The 22,146-nt window shown below is 58.8% G+C and overlaps 1 protein-coding gene across 2 annotated transcripts; it reads right to left on the bottom strand.

Moving 5' to 3' along the window:
• Positions 1 to 3,950: 3,950 nt before the first annotated feature.
• PVALB (parvalbumin) lies at positions 3,951 to 19,750 on the bottom strand. Of its 2 annotated transcripts, XM_079775739.1 has the most exons (5): positions 19,721 to 19,750; positions 19,179 to 19,246; positions 17,435 to 17,567; positions 16,104 to 16,213; positions 3,951 to 4,143 (listed from the first exon to the last, which is right to left on the bottom strand). In XM_079775739.1, exons 2-5 carry the CDS (start codon positions 19,237 to 19,239, stop codon positions 4,115 to 4,117), a joined length of 333 nt encoding a protein of 110 aa, XP_079631865.1. In that variant the 5' UTR covers positions 19,240 to 19,246; positions 19,721 to 19,750; the 3' UTR covers positions 3,951 to 4,114. The 2 variants fall into 2 exon arrangements, with proteins under 2 accessions (XP_079631865.1, XP_079631864.1); XM_079775738.1 differs by lacking the exon at positions 19,721 to 19,750 and having other exon boundaries at positions 19,179 to 19,251.
• Positions 19,751 to 22,146: the final 2,396 nt, after the last annotated feature.

Raw genomic sequence — 22,146 nt, 5'->3', positions numbered from 1 at the left:
GTTGCAGGAGCCTTTTTTGGGGTCACCAGTGCCTGGCCCTGAGGGATAGTGGGGCTGGGATGTGGGAATTCAGGTGAGCCCAGCCGAGCAGCAGCTGTGGCGGGCGATGCTGCCAGAAGGTGCCAGTGCTGGGGCTGGGAGGTGGTGGGCACACGGGGGGCAGCGGAATCCCCAGCGGGGACGTTCAGTGAGCCTGCTGTCAGCCCGCCAGAGCCTCCCCAAGTGGCGTTCTGCACAGTGAGTCAGACTGGGAGGCACAGAATAGAGAGCATGACCTGATACCTCTGCCTCCTTAGGACATGGCGCCCTCTTTGGATCCTTCTGTGTGACATCTGCGCTCAATAAATACCCAGGTGATGATGGATTCAACAAGGCAGCAAGCAGCCAGCGGGAGGCTAAATGGATTTTAATGGCCTGTAAGTCGGCTCAGATCACAGCGGCTCCGGCTCCGAGTTGGGACTTGCTGTCTAGGGGAACTCTCCTGCTGATGCATGAGTTCTTTCAACAAGTTCCCCATCTCCACTTGAATGCTTCCCATGACAGGCTGCTCGCTGCCTCACAGGACAGCCTGTCTTACTGCCCAGCAGCTCCGAGGGTGGACAGGGCTTTCTCAGGGTCGGCCAAGAGCGGTTGCCTGCAAACCCCCTGGTTGGTTTTGATTTTGTGTCTGCAGAATCACACAAAAGAAACCCGGTTCCTCTCCAGGCTGCACGCCCTGCCTTTAATTTTGGAAAAGTTTAAAGTCCTCCATGGATGGATGCTGTGCTTTCTTTTTCACTCGTGAATGTTTGTCATTGGTTATGTGTTTATTTATTCCACAAAGATGTGTTAAGCACCTCCTTTGTGCCAGGGCCTGTGTTAGGTGCTGGAGTCACAATGGTAGGTACCAGGATTCCAGCTGTCACACCAGACAACCACATAGGAAAGACAGGTGATGACGATGATGACTGAGATGAAATTCACATAACACACAACTAACCATTTTAGTGTGCAATTCAGTGCATTCATCATCTTGTGCAAGCACCACCTCTCCCGTTTCAAACCTTTTCCATCACTCCAGAGAACACCCTGTACCCATTATGTCATTCCCCATCCCCCTTTCCATCCATCCACCCATCCACCCACCCACCCATCCATCTATCCACCCATTTATTCATCCATCCATCCCCTGGAAACCTTTAATCTGCTTTCTATCTCTATGGGTTTACCTATTCTGGACTTTTCATATAATATGCAATATGTGACCTTTTGTATCTGGCTTCTTTCACTGAGCATAATGTTTTCAAGGTTCATCCATGTTGTAGCATGTGTCAGAATTTCATTCCTTCTTAAGGCTGAGTAATATTCCATTATATGAATATACAACATTGTGATTACCCATTCATCCACTGATGGACAGTAGGGCCATTTTCACCTTTCATCAAGTTTCTGTGTGGATGCACGTTTTCATTTCTCTTGGATGTGTACCTAGGAGTGGGTTTCTAGGTTGAACTTTTTGAGGAACCACTAAGCTGCTCTCCACAGTGACTGCACCATTTTACGCTCTTGCCAGCAAGACACAAAGGTACCAATTTCTCCACATCCCAGCCAAGAATCCTTCCTTCCTTCCTTCCTTCCTTCCTTCCTTCCTTCCTTCCTTCCTTCCTTCCTTCCTTCCTTCCTTCCTCCCTCCCTCCCTCCCTCCCTCCCTCCCTCCGTTCCTTCTTTCTTCCCTCCCTCCCTCCCTCCCTCCCTCCCTCCCTTCCTTCCTTCCTTCCTTCCTTCCTTCCTTCCTTCCTTCCTTCCTTCCTTCCTTCCTTCCTTCCTTTTTTTGGATTATAGCTAGCCTAGTGGATATGAGGTGATATCTCATAGTGGGTTTAATTTTTCATTTCCTTAATGAGTATCTTTTCATGTGTTTGTTGGGCATTTGTATCGTCTTTGGAGAAATGTCTGTTCAAGTCCTTTGCCTATTTTTAAGTTGGGTTGTGTGATAGTGAATTTTATGTGTCAACTTGACTGGACCATGAGGTGCCCAGATATTTGGCCAAACATTATTCTGGGTGTTTCAGGAGTGGAGGGGGTGGGGTGGTATTTTTGGATGAGCATAACGTTTACATCAGTAGACTGAGCAAAGCAGATGAGGAAGTGTTTGCTGCCTGGATGAGGAAGTGTTTCCACTTGGATTAGCTGTGTGATTTAGGAATGTTACCTAACCACTCTGAACCTTCGTTTCCTTCACCTGTGAAATAGAGACGATTCTCTTCCTTGGAGGGCAGGTGTGAATTAAGAGGAGGTATTACTAAGCGTCTGGCACATAGTAGGTGCTTTAAGGAGGAAGAGGCAGATTGGGAAGGCAGCTCTGTCCAGCAAGCCCATGGCGTCAAGAGGAGAGACTCCCCAGCCCCAACTTTTCTCTTCTATTCTTCCCCCCCTCTGATCCGTCCTTGACTGCCCTCACGCCCTCTTTCCGCACCTATCTGCATCCTCTCCTTGCTCCAGGACATCCAATCCATCATCCAGCCCTCTGCCCACATGCAGGCTGTCCCACTCTTATCAAAAGCCACTCAGGAGCCGATTTACGGCTCTTCTTCCTGGCCCAGCTCCCTCCCTCCCTGCTCCCAGCCTCTCCCAGACAGAAGGGGGACTGAGATAATGAATGAGGCTCCTCTGCGCATAACAACTAAGACCAGCAGACTGTTTAGCTGATGAGCAAACTAAGGGGGAGAGTGTGGAGGGTGGGGGTGAGGTGCTGGGTGGATGGCGGATGGGGGAGGCGGTGGATGCTGGAGTCTGATGACTCGGGGCCTGCAGAGCGGGTGCAGGGCAGGGAGGGCTTCCCTGGGCCCTTCCCTCCTTGCTGAGCCGGAAGGTCTCAGGATGAGGTGTGGGACAGGGCGGATGAGAAGCAGGGGGTTGGGGTCTAGTCCCTGCTCTGCTCTCACTTCTTTGTGGCCTTGAGGAGCCCCCTGGCCACCTCGGGCCTCTGTGGCCATGAGCTTTCTCCACAGATGGCACCCCACAAAATGCCCCCCTCTCCCTCCCCTCTTCTCTCCCCCCCCCCCCCCCCCCCCGCCCGTCTGTGACCAGGTTCAGGGCGGGACACAGGCTCTGGAGGTGGCTGCCCAGTTAGGGGCCTGGCTCCACCACTTACTCCTGGTGTGATCTTGGGCGAACATTTCACTTCTCTGGGCCCAAGGTTTCTCATCTGAAAAAGGAAGATAATGGTAGGGTTGCTGCACAGATGGAACCATGGGATGGCTCAGCACAGAGTAAGTGCTCAATGAACATTGACAGTGGCATTAACGGGACCTCTGAAGGAGTGAATGGGAACGAGAAGCTTGCTGTTGATTTTTACTGGTTCTGCTGGAGCTGCTGGGGGGATCTTGCCATCATCAGCGAATCCAGCACAGAGGGCAGCCGTGCCCAGAGATGGGGCAGGAAGCCCTTAATCCCGATGATTTCACGAGAGTCCCTGGATCCAGCTGTTCCTGAAGACCTGCCCCTGGACTATTTAGGCACGTAGCCAATCAAGTCTTTGTTTTTTCTTCCTCTTTTGCTTAAGTCATTCAGAGTTGGGTTTCTGTCATTTGTAACAAAAAGAGTTTTAATGGGTATCCATTCGTCCGTCCATCCGTCCGTCCATCCATTCATCCATCCATCTGTCTATCCACAAGTCCTAGCTGTGTGGACTTAGACACATCCCTTCCTCTCTAAGGATCTGTAAAATGGGAGTTTCACCACCTCCCTATGGGGTGGTTTCAAGGGTTAATGGGCAACCCATGTGGAAAGCTGTGCTCGGCCACAAGTGCAGAGGAGGGGCTCAGTAGGGTTCTCTTTCACCCCATCTTCTCTGTCTAAAGCCTGCTCCACCCCTGCACAGGTGTGCCTGGAAAGCCAAGGGCCCACTCCCGCCCCCACCCCTTGTCCAGGATCCTTTCTAGCAAAAGAATCCAATTGGTTCAGCCTTTATTGTTTCTCCAGCATTTTCCAGAAGAAAGGTGTCATTTGAGGGCCGAAGGAGGACAGGGGGGAGTAAAAAATAACATAAACAAACTGAACAGCAACAGAGGAGGGCAGCGGGAGGGGCGGAGGTTGGGGGTCGGGGGTAGAGAGGCGGGGCAGCCAGAGCCTCTTAACTTTCAGCCACCAGAGTGGAGAATTCTGCAAAAGAAAATGACAAAGAGGTGAGTCAGAGGTGGGCAGTGCAGAGAGACCGGCCACGGCCAACTGCTGGGCCCCCTGCAGGCCTTTCTCTGTTCTCACATCTGCTGCAGACAACCTGGCGTGATGGGACGAGGGGTGTGGGAGGGAAGGAAGGAAGGAAGGAAGGAAGGAAGGAAGGAAGGAAGGAAGGAAGGAAGGAAGGAGGGAGGGAAATGGTGAACCTACTGTGTCTTTCACTTCATGATGCCATGCAGCTGACAAATTATTAGTAAAGACAATAATAATAGCAATGGTGATTTTCTGAATGCTTACCACATGCCAGTCACTATTTTAAGCACTTTATATACAACTAGAGGCTCGTTGCATGAAGATTCATGCAATAGGCCTTCCTTCCCCTGGCTGCCAGCACTGGTTTTCCTCCAGCACCCGGGACCCAGGCCTTCGCTCTGGCCGCTACCTTCCATCTTTGCTCCCGCCAGAGCCTTCGCTCCAGCTGGAGCCTTCAATGTCTGCTCCAGCCGGAGCCTTCAGTCTTCTCCGCTCTGGCCGGAGGGCCGCTCCTGAAGCTCCCTCCGTCCCCCCGCCTTCCCCCTCATAGCAGGCGTCCTGCCCCACCTGGCCACTCTGTGCCTGCATATGCAAATTAAATGCCATATTTGTTGGGTTAATTTGCATACCAACTCCTGATTGGCTGGTGGGTGTCATGGAGGTACAGTCAATTTGCATGTTTCTCTTTTATTAGTGTAGATATCTCATTTGACTCTGACACTAATCCTGGGATGTGCATTGTATCATTATTCCTATTCTACAGACGAGGAAACCCAGGCTCAGAGTCCAGACATTTTTACCAGGAAGAAGCAGAGCCAGGCTTCAGGCCCCAGTCTGTGTGCCTTCGACTCAGCCCTTTCTTGGCCACTCATCTAGTTGGTCCCCACCTGCCCATCAAGGTCACAGACTCCCAGGCCCTGGCCTTGGAATTTCTGACTGAGGAGGCCTGGGGAAAAGGGCGAGTTATTTTACTTGTTAGAAGGCGATTTTGGTGAGCAGCCAGATTCAAGAACCTCTTCCTCAGGAGGGACCCTGAGCATGGGACATGGCACAGCTCAGAGGAGTGAGCACAGCAGGTGCTCAGAACAGGCTGAGCTCTGTCTCCCACAGCTCCTCACTTAACATCACAAGCCCTCAGGAGACTGGGAAGGATCACCCCATTTTACAGAAGGAAAAACTGAGGCCCAGAGAGGAGAAGTGACTTTGCAGAGCCTCCAGGTGAGGGGAGGCCCAGGGGAGATATGGTCCCTGCCCCACGGGAGCTTCTTGTCTAGTTGGGAGGAAGACAACGCCTGGCAGGAAGTGCTCCAAGCTGCTGGCCTTTCTGTGAGTCTCAAACACACTGAGGGTGTTGTCACCTCAGGACCTTTGCACCTGCTGCTCGCCCACCTGATACTCTCTCTGGACTTCCTCAGGGCTGGCTCCCTCTCACTCACCTGGTCTCCTCCCACACATCTCTCCTCAAGGGGCCTTCTCTGGGTCACTCCGGTGAAAGCAGCGATGCTCTTAGCTAGCATCACCTTTTGTTATATCCACAGCCCTTACTCGCTCAAAGTACTTTTGAGTATTGCTTGCACATTCCTTCGTTGCCTGCCTCCCCAACTGGAGCATGAAGCTGCAGACCCCACAGACCTTGCTCATGGCTCATCCCACCCCTGGCTCCGTGCCTGACACTGAGGGGCTACGTGTGGTTGTGAAAGGCTGAGAGGTGTGGGGACTTCACCGCCACAGGGGGACGAGGGCCATCTATCTTTGCAGCAGCAAAACCTTCAGAGGGAGGGGTCTTTGATCGAGTCCTGTAAGCAGATGCAGGGTCCCATGGGGAAAGCAGGTGGAGGGGAAGGGATCGCAGGTGGGGCTCCGAGGGAGGAAACCAGGCGGTGCATTTGGGACAACCCAGTAGCCAGCCTGGGCTGCAACCTGGCTCTGTCGCTTGTGGGCTGTGTGACCTGGTCGCTAGCCTTGTCGTCATGGCCGGCTCGGAGGAGTCAGGAGAGACGGGTGGTGCTCAGGGGGTCCTCGGCTCCTCCCTGAGCCCCCCTGCCCCGTGTTCCACGCCCTTGCAGGTGTGGGGTCCTCGCTGTGGTGGTCAAAGGGGGTGCTGAGACCTTTATTTGACACCAGAGGTCCAACGCACGAAATTTGTGCAAGGGGCTCAGCCCTCGCAGAACCAGCTTCGTCCTGAAGGACGTCTGGAAGGTCGTTAGGCTGTCCGGTCTAATTAGCATATTACGCTCTTATTATTATAGATCAGGGGCCCAGGGAGTCTCTTCTCTGTGGTTTTTCTCTCCGGGAGACAAGAGAACCAGGAGTTGCCACCCCTCCCACACATCTATGCGGCTCTGAGATGCCATGTCCCCAGCCTGCCGGAGACTGAGGCCCCAGGTAAGTCCCGTCGCCTCTAGAAAGTGGAGTGTCCTCAGTGGGGACTGCATGGGTGGGGTGAAGAGCTAGGGGGTCCCTGAGTGCTAGGAAGCAGACTCTCTGGGCATCAGCCATTTGTCATTGTCACTAGAGGGAGGGGCAGCGATGATTCCTTGTGAGAGACAACGAAAACGGGTTCTTGAATCTGGATGCTCCCCTTTCCAGGGTCCGACCTGGGAAATGGAGCCGCCTCTCCTGTCCCAGGCTGTCCCTGAGGACGGAATGGCAGGTGGCCGGAGGTGGGGGCCTGAGTGTCACCTCAAGGGGGGAGAGTGGGTGGGTCCTCCAGCCGGTCCTGACACTCCCAGGACCACGGGCTGGGCAGTACAGCGCATGGCAGAGACAGAACCCAACACCAAACCCTACAAAACCCCTCCACCGGCCAGGTGTCCCCTCATTGGCTTTCTCGGCATGAGCTCCTGTGACCCAAAGGTGGCTCTTCGGAGATGTCTTTTATCGTTAGCACTTTGCTTGGAATTGTCCATTTGTATAGAATTTAAATTCTTATTTACTTAATGCCTGGGGAGTATTTTGCATGTGTTATCTTATGACATTCTCACCCCTGCCCCATGGAGAGATGCTTTTGCCTGCATTTTACAGATGGGGAAACTGAGGCCCAAGGGTGAAGTAGCTCGACCAAGGTCACATAGTAAACTTGATTCAGGCTGTGCTCTGAGGCTTCCCTCTTTACCCCAGAGGTTCTGACCTAGAGTGACACCTGAGCCGGCTCAGATGCGGCCACCCCCACGATTCTGTCCTATCAGCCCATTTTTATTTACCTCTTGGTACTTAGCACTTTCTGGGATGATCTTATTTATGCACTTACTTATTTAACTGGTCTCCCCCTACTAGAATGTACATTCCAGGAGGCAGGGAGCCCTGTCTTATTCAGCACCCTCCTAGCAATAGAACAGACCTGGCACATGGCCAATACATGGATGCCAAATGGATGGACTGATGGGGGGAGGGAGGGAGGGATGGAAGGAGGGATGGATGGAAGGATGGATGGAGGGAGGGATGGATGGAGGGATGGATGGAGGGATGGAGGAAAGGATAGAGAGATGGAGGGAGGGATAGATGGAGGGATGGAGGGAGGGACGGAGGAAAGGATAGAGAGATGGAGGGAGGGATGGATGGAGGGATGGGGAGGGATGGATGGAGGGATGGAGGGTGGGATGGAGGGAGGGATGGAGGGAGGGATGGGGGAGGGATGGATGGAGGGATGGAGGGAGGGATGGAGGGAGGGATGGAGGGAGGGAAGGATGGAGGGATGGAGGGAGGGATGGAGGGAGGGAAGGATGGAGGGAGGGGTGGAGGGAGGGAGGGATGGAGGGAGGGATGGAGGAAAGGATAGAGAGATGGAGGGAGGGAAGGATGGAGGGATGGAGGGAGGGGTGGAGGGAGGGAGGGATGGAGCGATGGCTCCTTAGGGGTCAACAAGTACTGACTTCATGTAATTCTCACTGAGCCCCAGGAGGTAGTGGGATGATGCCCATTTTGCAGATGGGAAGGGAGGTCTGAAGGCGAAGTGTCTGAGTCATGAGGAAAGTAGAGGCAGGACTTGGCCTGTGATGTCAGGAACATCCCGACATGAATGTGGGGAGGCCGTTCCTGATGGAGCCGGCGTCCCTGAGGGAGGGGAAGCATGCACTCTCAGGCTTCGACCTGCCACTGAACCTGGAACACGGGCGCTGGCCAGTGCCTCCTGTCCGTGGGCCCCGAGCCGCTCTGTCCTGCGAACACCAGCTCACGGAGAGATGGCCAAGAGGGGGGCTTCGTCCTTCCCGTTTCCGACCTGCACGGCCTCTCTGACTCTCACCAGGAAATGCCAGGTTCTCGGCTGCGCATCAGTAGAGCCTGTTCATCGCCCTCGCCTGGCGGTGCGTCAGAGTGAAGGGGTTCAAGCAGTGCAGGCCCAGGGGCTCTCGGCGGTGGGAAGTCAGGCACTTTGGAGTCTGACTATGGGCACTAGTTCGGACCCTTGGGGTGTTTAGGAGCCTCTGAGAACACACCGCTCTGCCCACCGGGGATCCACCCCGAAGCAGCCAGGGCATCGCCATGGCGACCGCCTGGCTCTCTGCGGAGAGCACAGGACTCGAACTGTTCTCCCAGCACCGGAGAAGGCACTTTGCAGGCAAACGGAGGGCAGGGTCACCTCTGCTCGGGTGGCATCTCCCTCGGGCCAGAGCTCTTAGGAACCAGCCAGTTAACGAGCAGCACGCCTATCGGAAAAGGTCTCCTCGACAGGGGCACGTCCCTCAGAGGGAAACACACGGCAAACACACAGAGACCCCAAGAGTCTCGGTCGCTGACTTGGCAGCAGGACGCTGGGATGGGGAACAGAGTGTCAGAGCACGGGGTTCCGGCCTCGGCTCGGCCATCACTCATGGCCCTGGACAAGGCCCCTCACCCTTCCAGGTCTTGGTTCTCTGATCCGTGCACTGGCGGGCCCACTCACCCGCAGCGTTTGGAGCAGGGGAACTAGGAGCCAACTCCCAGACCCCACTTCCTGTTTCCGTGACCTTGGACCAGACACTTGACGTCACTGTGCCTCTGCTTCCCCGTCTGAGAGTGGAGCGCCTTGGGTTGCCAGAGGAACCGGCAGTGAAGCTCTCGCCGCAGGCCTGCTCCACGGCCAGCGCCCAGCGCTCGGTAGCAGGAGTTATCAAGATGCTTCTACAGCTCCCGCCACCTCAGCACCAAGCCTATGAATGCCTGGCGGCTGCTGGGCACGGACTCTGCCAATGGCCATAATCTTTGTTTCTTGGGCCTTGCTGCTGCCCCCACCATTTCTTGTCCCTGCCCAGCCCTGCACACAACCTTCCAGCAACCCTGGAGGAGGGTCTGAATCCTGTCCTATCACTTCCTGGCTAGGTGGCCTTAGATCCCTACTTTCCTCTCCGAGCCTCAGTTTTCTCATCTGTAAAGTGGGTATGACAACGCCTCCTGGCACGGCTATTGGGAAAACCAGCTGAGCAAATCCAGAAAGAGCCTGGCACACAGAACACACGCTACATGTGTTAGTCCACCTCCCTTGGATCTCTCAGCACAAGTGACACAGGTTGGAGCTTTGAAATTGTAACAGCAATAAGCACACGGGTCTGGAGACGACGGCAGGGAAGATGTAAACTGACAGAGGGCACGGGAAGCCTCCAGAGCAAGCAGCAGGGGTGTTTCTGACGCCATCTATCCCATCAGAGTTAGGATCCCACCTCCAGCGTGCCCATCCTTGGAAACGCAGTCTCTGACCCTCAGTTTCCGCATCTGTAAAATGGGGATGCTGAAGGATCTCTTCATAGGGCTGTGGTGAGGGCTGCATGAGATAATGGACGAGAGGTGCCTCGGACAGCGACGCCTGGCTCAGAGGGAGCACCGTGACATCAGCCTCACCGGTTAGGGAGGGTTTCCTCCCATCAGAATGCACAGAAGCCGCACCCCAGGCCCCTGGGCCAGCTCACTGGTTTCTTCATCCTCCAATCACGGGATGGGAGGGGGCCGTGGGGGAGGGGAGCAGCAGACAGGGTCAGAGGATGAGAAGACTCCGTTCTTTCCTTTCCCTTGGGAAACTGAAATTAGCCTAATTAGGTCTGTCCCCGTGCTGGGGACTGTGGGGACCGGACAAATTTAGAAGTCATTGACAGGTGAGGCCAGCGCCCGCTGATCGCCCGCAGCCGGAGTGAAACTGAGATGAGCCTTGAGTCAGCGTCTGGAAGGCTCCTTTGCTCCCCTCGGCTGTGATGACCAGGCGAAGGCACCGGCCTCCTGGGTTATCGCCTCGCCTGGAAATAGCTCCCGGGCCGGGTTTCTTATAAATTGCTATTGCAAACAGGGATCACTTTCCGAACCCAGGAGACCGGGGAGCAGGGTCACCTGGGGTCACACTAGATGGCCTGCAAGGAGCCTTCGTCAACAGTTCTGGGGGCCAGTCACTGGCCTGTGTGTCACCTCATGTCGCCCTGGCCTGCCCGCTTATCCCCATTTTACTTACAGGGAAACTGAGGCTGAGAGGCACTTAGCCAGGAAGGTTCTGACTTAGGCTGGCTCAGGCCAGGGTGCGTCTCCTCCCAGACGCTGGAGCCGACCGGCCCGGCGGTGGACAGGGATCATCCGCCCTCGCTCCTCCTGATGACAGGAGGGCGGTTATGTAAGCAGGCGGCTGCTCTCTCTCGGCTAAATTCTCTGGTGCCGCGTGAGGCCGGGCTTGGGGAGGTCCGCGGGAATGAAAGCCAGCATCTGGCCAAGCACAGACACCATTTATAACTCCCGTGTCAGCTCAGCCTGGCGGAGGGAGGGGCAGACTCAGAAGACCCGGGGCCACTCGACCAAGGATTTGCCCTGTGACATGGGCACTAAATGTCCACCGGGCCTCAGTTTCCACGTGTCTCAGTATAGATCGCAGGCCTTGCCGGGCCGGCCAGGGACGCCATGAGATGGGATAAAACACTGCACACCGTGGGGCTTTGCCATGGGGACTGCGGGCTGGCGCTGAGATGCCATCCTGCTGGCGTGGAAACCCAATCCCAGAGGGGCCAGAGGCTGGAATTACGGGGGGCGGGGGGGGGGGGGGCTCCTTCCATCCTTCTCACTTCCCTCCTGTCTGCGACTCAATTTCACCCCCTCCGGGGACGGGTGTTCCTCTGCTCCCGAAGGGTCCTCAGGCGGCTCACAGACCGAGCACTCACGTAAAAGAAGAGACACGGGTCACTTCCAGGCCACTCGCTGAATTAAAGCGACAGCTTGGAGGCGGGCAGGTTGACCCCCACTTGGGTTGTAGTTTCTGCCTGACTTTAGGGATTTCAGCCCCAGCTTCCTCATCACTCCACCTCCCACGTTAGATAGGCTTCTTAAGGATAAAGGAGAACAGGTTTTGCCAGAAGGAAGCAGAAAAGACAAACGCCTTGAGGCCCGTGGATGAAGCGGACTGGGATGGGAAGGCGGTAATTGTGACCACATTTTTTAGCAACAGAAGCAAAAAGACAAACTCACAGTCTCTTGAGTGAAAGCTGGCCTGAAGCATAGGAGACGGGATCGGGTTTCAGGATTGCATGCGTGTGTGTGTGTGCGTGTGTGTGCGTGTGTGTGTGCGTGTGTGTGTGTGCGCGCACACACACACACACCTTGTCTCAGCATGGAGAGGAAGAGCGAGATATTTGGAGTCAGAGTGTCAATGTTTGAATAGAACAGCCGTGTGATCCTGGGCAAGTCGCCCCACTTCCCGGAGCCTCAGTTTCCCTGCCTCGTGCAGCCGCTGTGGGGACTGACGGAGCTGGGAGAGGGGAGGCCCATGTGCAGTCCCCAGTGCACAGGAAGTGCCACGCGGCGGTAACCGCTGTCCCCATCCCAGCCCAGTCCATGTGCAGGCACCGGGTGCGGAGAGCCAGGGCTGGGGACACAGGCCCGGGTGACAGGCAGGGTGCAGAGGGTCCCGGCTGGGCCTGCGAGCCCCAATCCTGGCTCCGAGACTGAGTGGCCCTGGGCATGTTTCTCTCAGTGCCTCGGTTTCCTCGTTTGTAAAACGGGAAGAGTAAGGGCACCTGTTTTCTCGGGTATTGGGAGGCAGTGGTTCTCAAAGTGTGGTCCCGGGTTGTCAGCACCACCGGGGACTCGGTAGAGATGCACACTCGGGGGCCCCACCCCCGACCTGAGGAACCAGAGGCTCCTGTGCTGAGAAACACGCTCTGGGCGTTCAGATCGGGGCCCGCCCCTGCTCAGGACGAGGGCTGGGGAAGGAAGCTGCCACTCAGTGTCGTCTGCTGTTCGTGCCCAGAATTGGCAGCTGCTGCTGGGTTTGGGGGCAGCTTGCACCTCTGCCTCAAAACCCCCTTCCCCAGCGCTGCACTGGGGGGGGCCTTCCAGAATCCATCGGCCACGTCTAGAAAAGGCTGAGACTCCTGGAACTAGCTGCCCAGGGACGGGAATGCAAAGGATTATGATTAGAACTTGGTCCTTCTGGTCACTCCCTTCCGCCTGGGACCCCGAAGAACACGGTCAATACCCCTCACCTTCAGAACCCAAACGGCACTGGAGACGGAGGCAGCCCGGTGTCTAGAACCCCCAGCACCTGCTGCTCGCCAGCCCCGGCCCACGCGGGTCTCCAGCCCACACGCCAGACCCCGTCCTCACTGCATCTCGTCCCCAGAGCAGGACACACGTTCATTCCCTCACTCACTCCTCATTCAACTACCTTCCCTCATGCCCGCCCTTTCCTAGCACACGGAGCAAAACAAAGCCCGCTCTCGGGGACTGATAGGCCAGTGGGGGAGAGAGAAGCAAGCGATGAGTCAATGAGTAAGTCACCTTATGGGAGAAGCTCATTAAACTCTGAATGAATGAATGAAGCAGGCAGCCCGGGCATGGGCTTGGGGTCCAGACAGACCTGAACTCAGATCTTGACCTTGTCATTTCCCAGGCACGGGCGTTTAGGCAAACTCGGCCTCTGGGAGCCTCGGTGTCTCCCTCTATAAATGGGGTAGGAACAGTGTCCACCTCCAAGACAGCTGGGAAGCTCCAAGGAGGAAAACGCCAGCCCTGTGCCCGGCACACGGTCAGCGCTCCGTGACGGTGAAGGTGACTGTGATCGCTGTTCAAGGTGGCACAGCCGAGCCTAAGGGCCGGGCTGGGCCTCCTCGAGCGGTTTATTCCCGGGGACACCCGTGGGTCCCCAGAGCTGGAAGGGACCCCGGTGATTGGCTAGTGACTTGACTCCTGAGCTTAGTCAACAGGCACGTGAAGGTCGGAGGGATTCTGTGACGCCCCCAGTCCCACCAGGAGGTGAAAGCATCCTCGAGGCCCTTCAGCCTTCAGAGCGAGCGGGCGGGCAGCCAAGCCGAGGGACTGGAATAGAGCCTCCGGGGGCCGCCGTGGCTCTGCCTCCGTCTCGCTGCCTGCTGGGCACCAGCGCGCCCACCTCTCAGCACCTCCCGAAGAAGCACTGTGTTTGGGGGTGCAGTGGGGGTGGAGGCAGCTACATCTTTTCACCATAAAAGCGGGGCCCCACCGTCACCGTGGGCACTGGAGCTGGTCTTTCTGTGTCTACACTCGTGTCCTCTGTCATCTCAAGGTCAAATGAGGTGACATTTGCGCAGACCCCAGCACGGGGCTGGGCACGCATTACACACCCTGGTAACACTTCTCTGGGCAAATCCCACCCTGGGCAAATCCATCATATTGCCTCTTTCTAACATGCCCTAGCCTCCCTCCCTTAGTGCCTTTGCTGGGACCAGCGCCTTGCCCGGGCCTCCCTCCCCGCCCTCCCAGCCGGCGGCATTCCTGCCCACAGCCTCCAGACCTGCCCGTGTCTCCCCCTCTCCACAGAGCCGGTCTGCACCCCCCGGCCTCTGCCTGGCGTTCCCATTCGTTTGTGTGTGCACACACAGAGCTGTGAGCAACGTGGGGACAGAATAGGAACAGCACCTCGGAGGTGTTTGTTGAGCACTTACTATGCGCTGGGCACTGCACTCAGCACTCCACACGTCATGGCCCGGGCGCCTCACAGAATCCCAGTGGGGTCTGTATCATCGTCTCCCGTTTAGAGGTGAGGAAACTGGGGCTCAGGGCTGCTGAGCTGCTGCCCAGAGGCACCCAGCCAGGAAATGGTGCCTCTGGGAGTTGGGCCTGGTTCCACTTTACCTCCCCCACGTCCGGCACAGGGGTGCCCCAGGTAAGGGCTGTCGGAAGAGTTTAGTAAGCTCTTTAAGATCGGAGGGAGGCGGGGAGGGAGGGAATCAAGGAAGCAGGCCAGGACCTGGCCTGGTTTTTCTTCATCATCTAGGTTGCTGGTGAGCAGCCAGCCATGAAGACCCTGCCTAGGGCTCTGAGCCGTGGCGCGTTGGCTGCAAGTAAAAATGGGAGCAGGTCTGGAGGCCTGGGGTGGGTCATGGCGGGAATCCAGGCTCTGGGTGAGCTATCTGATCAGTGGTTTGGTGAGGACGGGGGAGTGGGGGAGACGGGCCACTTACTGGAGTCACCGATTTCCCTCCAGCACCCTTCACTCGCCTCCTTTCAAACCTCTCCGTCCTTCCCAGCCACAAAAAAGGGCAGCTGTCATCACCAGGCCGGCAGTCGCTGCGCCTGACCTTGCTAGAGGTTCTCTATTCTCGTTGCTGACATAAAACTTTCATGAACTATACCCACGACCCGCATCCTCGTACCTTTCCCAGAGCAATCTCTGTCTATAGCCACTTAATTTCACCACGCGCCCCAGCAGGTCTTAGGCTACAACTGTGCAAATGGAACCTACGTGTGGCCAAGGTCACGGCTGGTGGAGGGCAGAGAGGAAGCATGGGGCGGGGTGGCCTTCACACTCAGGCGACAGATGTGTAGTAAGTGCCTGCTTGGGTCAGGGACGGGCTAGACACTGAGGATGAAAGGGTGAACACCGTTCACAAACGCATCAGAGCACTTTCTGCGCCAGGCACCATTCTAAACGCTCCACACATGGACAGCTTACCCTCACGACAGACCTCGGAGAGGAGGACTGCCATCAGGCTCAGCTTCGAGGAGGGAAAACCGAGGCCCAGAGTGGTTCCTTGAATTGCCCAAAGGCACGCAGCTTGGACCCCAGACAGCCCACACCTGGAGGCCAAGCACCCACACACCGTGTTCGCCCCGACTGGCAGGAAGACGGTCATAGGAGCGGGGGTCACACAGCGTGTCGGACAGAGCCCTGCCCCACCCCTTAGGTCCTGGCTCCCCGAACAGGCTCAGGCCCCTCCAGCTCAGTGAGCCCCCTGCACAATGACGACAACTCCCGAGGATGCTGTGACGCTAAGGAAGAGCGTGAGGCGGGACGTGCTCGGGGCAGCGGGGTTAGAGCTGAATGGAGAAGGGTGTGTGATGCTGGACCACCACTCCCTCACCTGACCTGAAAGCAAAGCGTGAACAGCAAGATAGCCGTCTCCTCACTCCCAGCCAGTCCCCGGCGGCCGTTTTTCCTGGCCTGCCTACAATGCTGGAATGGTCTGCTTGGGTGAAGCCCAGACGGGCTTGAGACCTGAAGTTACAGGACACCCGACAAGATGGGGAGGAGGATAGGAGAGAAGGAATTTCCATCCCGGGAATCTGAGAACGTGAGAGCCGGCAGGGTCCTTGGGGATCGGTTGGCCTCATCTCCTCGGGTTACCGATCGGAGACGGAGGTCCAGAGAAGAAGAGAGCATACCCAAGGTCACACAGCCCGTGTGGACAGAGCCGGGATCAAAACCCCGGGACAGGTGCAGGCCAGGTCCAGGGAAAATCCCCAGTGCTCCCGCATGCCCTTCCCACAAGGTTCCCTTAGGATTGTTCGAATCTGGAAGAAATACACCAGCTCTTCTTTGCCTGCCTACGTGACGGAGCCTCAGACCTAACAGACTGCCTTTGCCCTTCTGATCTGGGGAGTTGTGTGACCCCTCCTCTCCCGGCATGTGACAGACATAGCCCTGAGCTTTTAGCATCCAAGCGTCCCGAGAGCCCCCTGTGCCCGGGCCCCAGGCCGTGGCTACTCACCGTCGACCCCGATCTTGCCGTCCCCATCCTTGTCGCCCGCGGCCAGCAGCGTCTTGGTTTCGGTAGCAGACAGGTCTCTGGCATCTGCAGAGAAGCCCTTCAGGATGGCTCTGGGGAGAAACGCCGGGGAGGGAGTCAGGTCAAGGTCACCTTGCAGGAACCCTGTGCGGACGGTGGGCTGGCATCTGCGCAGGGGAAGGGGCAGCTGGGGCAGGCAGCAAGCAGCGGGCATGTGCGCGGTCGTGCGGGGGCCGGGCTGTGGCTGTGCCCTCCCGGGTGGGTGTGCGGGAAGGACAGGCTGTCCTCAGTGACGGCTCCACCTCACTCCAGGCAGGGCACCTGCCCGTGGCTACTTATTCAGCCGCTGCAACCAGCACAGAAGTATCTTCTCCGTGCCCGGGCCGTGCTGGAAACTGGGCACAGAGAAACCCTGGGAAACAGCCTGAAGGGATGAGGAGGGGGTCAAACGCCCTGAGAGAGGCGGCCCAGCGCGATGGGTGCGGTGGTGGGAAGCAGACAGGTGCTCGACGGAGGCACCCATCACACCGGGACGAAGGGAAGAGTCTGGAGAAGGTGATGCCTGGAGGCAGGTGGAAGTCAGTGTGTGTGTGTGTGTGTGTGTAGGCACACGTGTGCACACACATAGGGCCCGGGTGGACAGAAGAAGGCTCTAGACAGAGGGTACCCTTGTGGATGGTCCGGGGTAAGACCGGATGGATGAGGAAGTCCTCACTCAAAGGCTCCTCTCCACCCCCCGCCCCCCCCACTTCTCTTTCTGACAAAATCCAAGGCAGCCTTGGCCAGAGGGCCATCGGCACAGCGGGGTCGGCAGACCCAGGCCGGGTGGCCGAGGGGGCTATGGTGGGAGGTCCCTGTGCCATTTAGCATTTTCATCTCCTCCTCCTCCTCCTTTGCTTTGCTCCCTGGTGTCCTGCACCCCCAAGCTGGTCCCGCCTCCCCGGTTTACCCAGGAACTGCTCTGGCCGCCCCGGGCCAGAAGGCTGGGGTGTGCGGATGGTGGCGGTGCCTTTTAGACAAAGGGAAATCGATGAAACACTCTGGCTAGCGCTCTGTCTTGCCTATGGTGTTGGGGGAGAAAAGTGGCCTCCTGGATGGTGTTAAATTATTCAGTGGCGGCGTCCCATTAGCGATATTAAGCAGCTGTCGTTTAGGCTAGTTAGTCGCACTTTTTGCTGGGGAGGTTGTACTTCCGGAAGCAGCAGTGGCCGGACGTGGTTATTTCTGTGAAGGGGCAGACGGGAGGGCCAGAGTCCCAACCCCACTCCCTCTCCCCGAGCCCGGCTGGGCGGCCCCTGCAGGCCTCAGTTTACCCCAGCTCTTCCTCCTCGATGAAGCCACTCTTGTCTTTGTCCAGGATCTGGAACACCTTCTTCACGTCGTCCGCGCTCTTCTTCTTCAGCCCCACCATCTGGAAGAACTTTCTGTGGTCGAAGGAGTCGGCAGCTGCGGGGGTGGAGAGAGGCGGTTAGAATGCCCACCGGCCGGGGGCAGTAGGGAAGTGGGGGAGGGGAGTGTCCCAGAATTGATCCACTGACTCCCTGTGCCCCTCCTGGAGAATAAAGGGGATCCACCCCCATGGGAGAGGCGGTGGCGGGGGGGGGGGGGGGGGGGCAGGCCGGACCGGAGAGGGCGCTTTGCCCAAGGTCACAGAGGCAGAGGTGGGAGAGGTGAGCCTGCACCCAGACCACCCTGGCTCCCAAGCCTCCCCCGGCCCCCCTCCCCGGCACCACTGGCCCCTCGGCTGATGGTGGGGCAGCCCCCGAAGGCAGAGGGGATACAGAAAGCCTTGTGGGTGGTGGCTGAGTGGAGGAACTGCAGGGATGTGAACCTGGTGTGTGTATTTTGGGGGAGCGGGCCAGTGGGGGAAGAGGCAACCTTTTTCTTGGCCACAGATGTGTTACCGGGAAACCAACACAGAACGAAGTTTCTCTCAAGGTCACACCTGGGAGGACCCAGACATTCTGGTTTTGGGGCAGAAATCCATTCTGGGGGGAGTTGGGGGGATGTTAGAAGGCTCCCCAGGAATTCCCAGTTAAGTTTCTATTCAGAGGGAGCAAGGCGGCTCCAGGAGAAGTGGGGGGCTGTCTCCGCGCCCTGGAGGTGGCTTCCCGAGCTTCTTCATGCCCCGGGGAGGGGGCACCAAGCAGAAAGGAAATGGGGTCCCCCTTCCCAATGTTCTCCGTCCAGAGCTCCTTTTGAAGAACTCCTGGGAAAGGGCCCAATGTTAAGTGGGCAACTTATGTGTGTATGGGGGTGTGGGTGCTGCTAGGAGTCATGTTCTCCCTTCACCCAGGGCTGACACTAGGGTGGGGGACCAAGATCCAGTCCTAACCCCACTGGTGCCTGCCGGGTGACCTTGGGGTTAGAACTGGTCTTGGTTTCTGACCCTCTCCCAGCCTCAGTTTCCCCATCTGGGTGATGGGAGGGAGGCGGCTCAGCGCTGGAGCCCTGGGCCTCTCCAACGCTTCCCTCCCTGGGCAGCCGAGCAGCTGAAGTTGCAGCGCTGAGGATGCTCGGCCGGCCGGGCAGGGCAGGGCGCCAGCTCTGGGAAGGTCACCTCACTCTGGGCCCCTTGGAAAGGGCTCTGAGCCTGGGGGCGGGGGGCGGGGGGGGCGGGTTGGACAGTAGTGGGGCCAGCCCTGACCCCCGCTGGGCGGGAAGCCCTGTCCACAATGGGGGTCGGGGTAAGGGGTGGGAGAGAAGGCACGCCTGCCCGCAGCCCCTCCTGCGCGCCTAAAGGGGGAGTCCCGAGCGCCCTCCAGGACCCTGGTCGCGACCTTGGTCCGGACTCCAGCCCTCCCAGCACGGCCACCCAGCCTTTGGCAGCCCCAAGTTTTCGGTGGCCGGGGCAGGGCGCACGGCTTCCCCACCGACCCAAGTCCCGCCCGGACGAGTTTGGGAAACGCAGAGGACTCCCACTCTCCGCCCCCCCCCGCCCCCGCCGTGCCCCCGACGGGATGCGTGGACAGAGGGTGCAGGGGCCAGGGTGGTGGATGAGGGATGAGGGTAGAGGGCTGGGGGGCGGGGGGTAGAGGGCTGAGGGGCGCTGCTCACCGGCAAAGGCTCCCAGGGCCTTCTTGATGTCCTCCACGCTGAGCAAGTCTGTCATCGACATCCTGCAACTGTTTGAGCGGGCAGAGCAAGTGCGAAAAGATTAAAAAGTGCCTTTCTCATCATTTCTGCTCATATGACCGGCGCTGCAGTGCTGCGCGCCGGGCGCACGCGGGCCGGCCTGGCGCGGAGCCAGGGGGCGCGGGGCTGGGCGCGCAGCCAGAGCCGCTCGGTTCCGCCGCCCCGCGCGCGAGTCCGGCAGCCGCAGCCGCCCCGTCCCGCCCCGCCAGGGTCCTCGCCACCCCAGGGGCTGCGGCCGGGGCGCGGGGGAAGGGGGGGCCTCTGGACTTGACGGGTGGCCCGTGTCACCAGCCGGGTCTGGAGGGTTCGCCTGCCATCAAGGGCACGCTGGAGGCGCCCGCCTGGCGCAGCGCGGGGTGCACCTCGGAGGATGCCCCGTGGCTTCGGGGAGGACCCGGACGGGCAGGGGCCAGACCTACTCCCTCCAGGGGCCCGCGCTGCTGCCACGCTCCCTCCGCTCCTACCTCACTCAGCTCCGCTCTGGTCTGTCCTGGATGCAAATTTTATGCCGCACAATCTGAGCGCCGAGGGCCGGAAACCCGACCCACAGGACTGGGAGGGGTGGCACAGGTAGGCGGGCACTCCTGGGCTCTCTGCGGGCGCCCCGTCCCACATCTGGTCAGGGATGCGCATCCTGAAACCTCATTTTCCCCCTCTAGTCTCACTTTTCAAAGAACCCTGCTCAGATCTCCATAACGACTTGCTTCTCTGGCCCCCTGAGCCCCGGAATAGGGCGGCCGGACTCCCCCTTTCCCCACAAGACTGTTGGAGGAGGCAGGGCAGGAGAGGCTACTTGGAATTTGGATGTACTGTCCCCCTCCCCCGCCCCCTCCGCCTTGGAGACCGAAAGGCCCAGGTTTGGGGAGAGGGGGGCACCTTCAGACCACACTTTCCAGACAGCAAAACGCAGCAGGTAGCTGGCCTGAACCTCATCTCGGGAAACGTGACACCTCCTATCTCCAGGCAGCAGAAACCAGTTGCATTCTTTCCCACGGCCACGGCCACGGCCACGGCCTCCATGCCGAGGAGTCAGGCTGCACCCCCCTGGCCTCTGGAGTGTGTGGAGCACCAAGCAGGGAGCCAGGAGGCCTGAGTTCTAGATCTGGGGCTGCGCTAAGTCCCGGGGTGACCTTGGGTTGTGACCGTCCCTGCCTCTGGGCTGCTGTCTAACTCGGGGGATGGGGTGGGTGGTCCCTTGGGGAGGGATCTTGAAACCCCACCTTGAGGTGTGTGGGCAGGTGGGCAGGGGCTGAGTGGGGTGGCCCTTGGTGGTGGTGGTGGGTGGGGAGCGGGGAGAACCAGCCAGCTGCCCGGAGCTCAGGTTCCATGACGCTCACTGTCAACACTGTCTCCCTCCGTTGGCCCTGGACGGCTGCCCTCCTTGGAAACCTTAGGATGCTGCTGGCTCCGGCTGCCCCCCTCCTGTGAGTCAGCTCCTTCAGGAACAGCCTGCCATCTGGCCTCCCGGGCACCCAGGCTGCAGCTCCCGGCCTGGTCTCTCCCGTGGGAGGCCTTCTCCGGACCCTCAGCCGCCCCTGCGGCCCCCTCCCCAGCCGGGCCGTCAGCCTGGACCTGCTGGGCCTCGGTGCTCTCATGTCAACCCCCAGGCTCAGCTCGCTGCTGGAGCCTCAGCTGGAGAGACGGTTTCCCCAGCTGAAGGGTCCTTATGCTATCCTGGTAGGGAAACTGAGGCCACAGAGTCAGCGAATGGCCTATGGATATGCCGGGAGCAGCGGCAGAGAGGGGCCCACTCGCAGGGCTGCTGACGTGGCGTTCATGACGCCTCCCTGGGGCTCCCTCCCAGAGCTCAGGACCCAGCACTAGGAACTCCCACATGGCTGAGTCCCCGGACGCTGACCCCTGGGGCACAGGCTCCACAGAGGCCCATCCCTCTCCTCCTTCCTCCGTCTCTCCTGCTGCAAAGCCTCCATCAACGTGACGCGCTCCCTGGGCTGAAGTCCGCCCTCCGCAGCATCAGATGCGGTCACCCCAGCCCAGCTCCCTTCCATGCCCCTTCCCCCTGCCTCGCTGCCCTCTGACGGCATCTCTGAGTCCGCAGATGTCTGGCTCCACCCCTCTCGTTTTACCAGTGGAAAACCTGAGGCCCAGCCAGGCCGAGGCGTCTGCCCCCGTCACCCCAGGAGTGAGGCTGGAGATCCCAGGAATTCATGTTCTCGGGCCTGGGCTCCACCGCTGCCTACCGCACCCCTCAGCCCAGCCCGGTGTCTGTCGCTGGGGGAAGGGGAGGCAGGGCTGTCCCTTCCAGCCGGCCTCCCCCCCCCCCCTGCATCCTCCATCCTCCTCCGACCTCAGTAGCTGCCACTCACCTGGGTTGGGGGCGGAGGGCTGAACCTGCGCTGCAAGGCCGGGCTGGTGGGAGGTCCTGTGGGGAAGTGAGCCTGGTGGTGGGATAGCCACCTATATAGGCTTCTGCTCTGGCTATTTTGGGAGGTGCGGCTCCCCCCAGCCCTCGGCCCCCTCCCCTTCTGGTGTCAGATACTTCTCAACTGCGGTGCTGGGTGTCTGTATCACATTCAGCCTCCCTGGGCCCATCAAGCTAGGCCTATTAATAACCTTGGCCCCTGCCTCCCTTCAGCACCCAAAGCTCAGGCCAGGCGCTCCCCTTCCATGAAGCCTTCCATGACTACTTTAGATGGCAGCAATGTTTCTGTCCTCCAAAATCCTGCAAGGGAAGGAAGAGGAAGGCGAGCGAAGGGATGGAACCGGAATTGTCTTCCATGCACGGGCTGGGCTGGGCTCCTATACACGTACCACCCCACTACGGCCTCGCCGTTCAGGCCTGGTCCCTCTTGCAGGGATGAGGACACAGCGCGAAGATGTCAGGAGTTACAGGGTTCACACGCAAAGCCGTGGGCCTGGCGCAGGAGTG

This window comes from Cnephaeus nilssonii, assembly GCF_951640355.1.
Source record: "Cnephaeus nilssonii genome assembly, chromosome: 6".
NCBI lineage: Eukaryota > Metazoa > Chordata > Mammalia > Chiroptera > Vespertilionidae > Cnephaeus > Cnephaeus nilssonii.
The sequence above is the reverse complement of the archived record's forward strand: the minus strand, read 5'-3'. Positions and strand labels throughout refer to the sequence as shown.

Excerpts from the sequence above, each read along its gene's own strand:
- PVALB (XM_079775739.1), bottom strand. The coding sequence starts at position 19,239 with ATGTCGATGACAGACTTGCTCAGCGTGGAGGACATCAAGAAGGCCCTG. Across the intron at positions 17,568-19,178 it reads GGCCCTGGGAGCCTTTGCCG|CTGCCGACTCCTTCGACCAC; the intron begins GTGAGCAGCGCC and ends CCACCCCCGCAG. Across the intron at positions 16,214-17,434 it reads ATCGAGGAGGAAGAGCTGGG|AGCCATCCTGAAGGGCTTCT; the intron begins GTAAACTGAGGC and ends GTTTCTCCCCAG.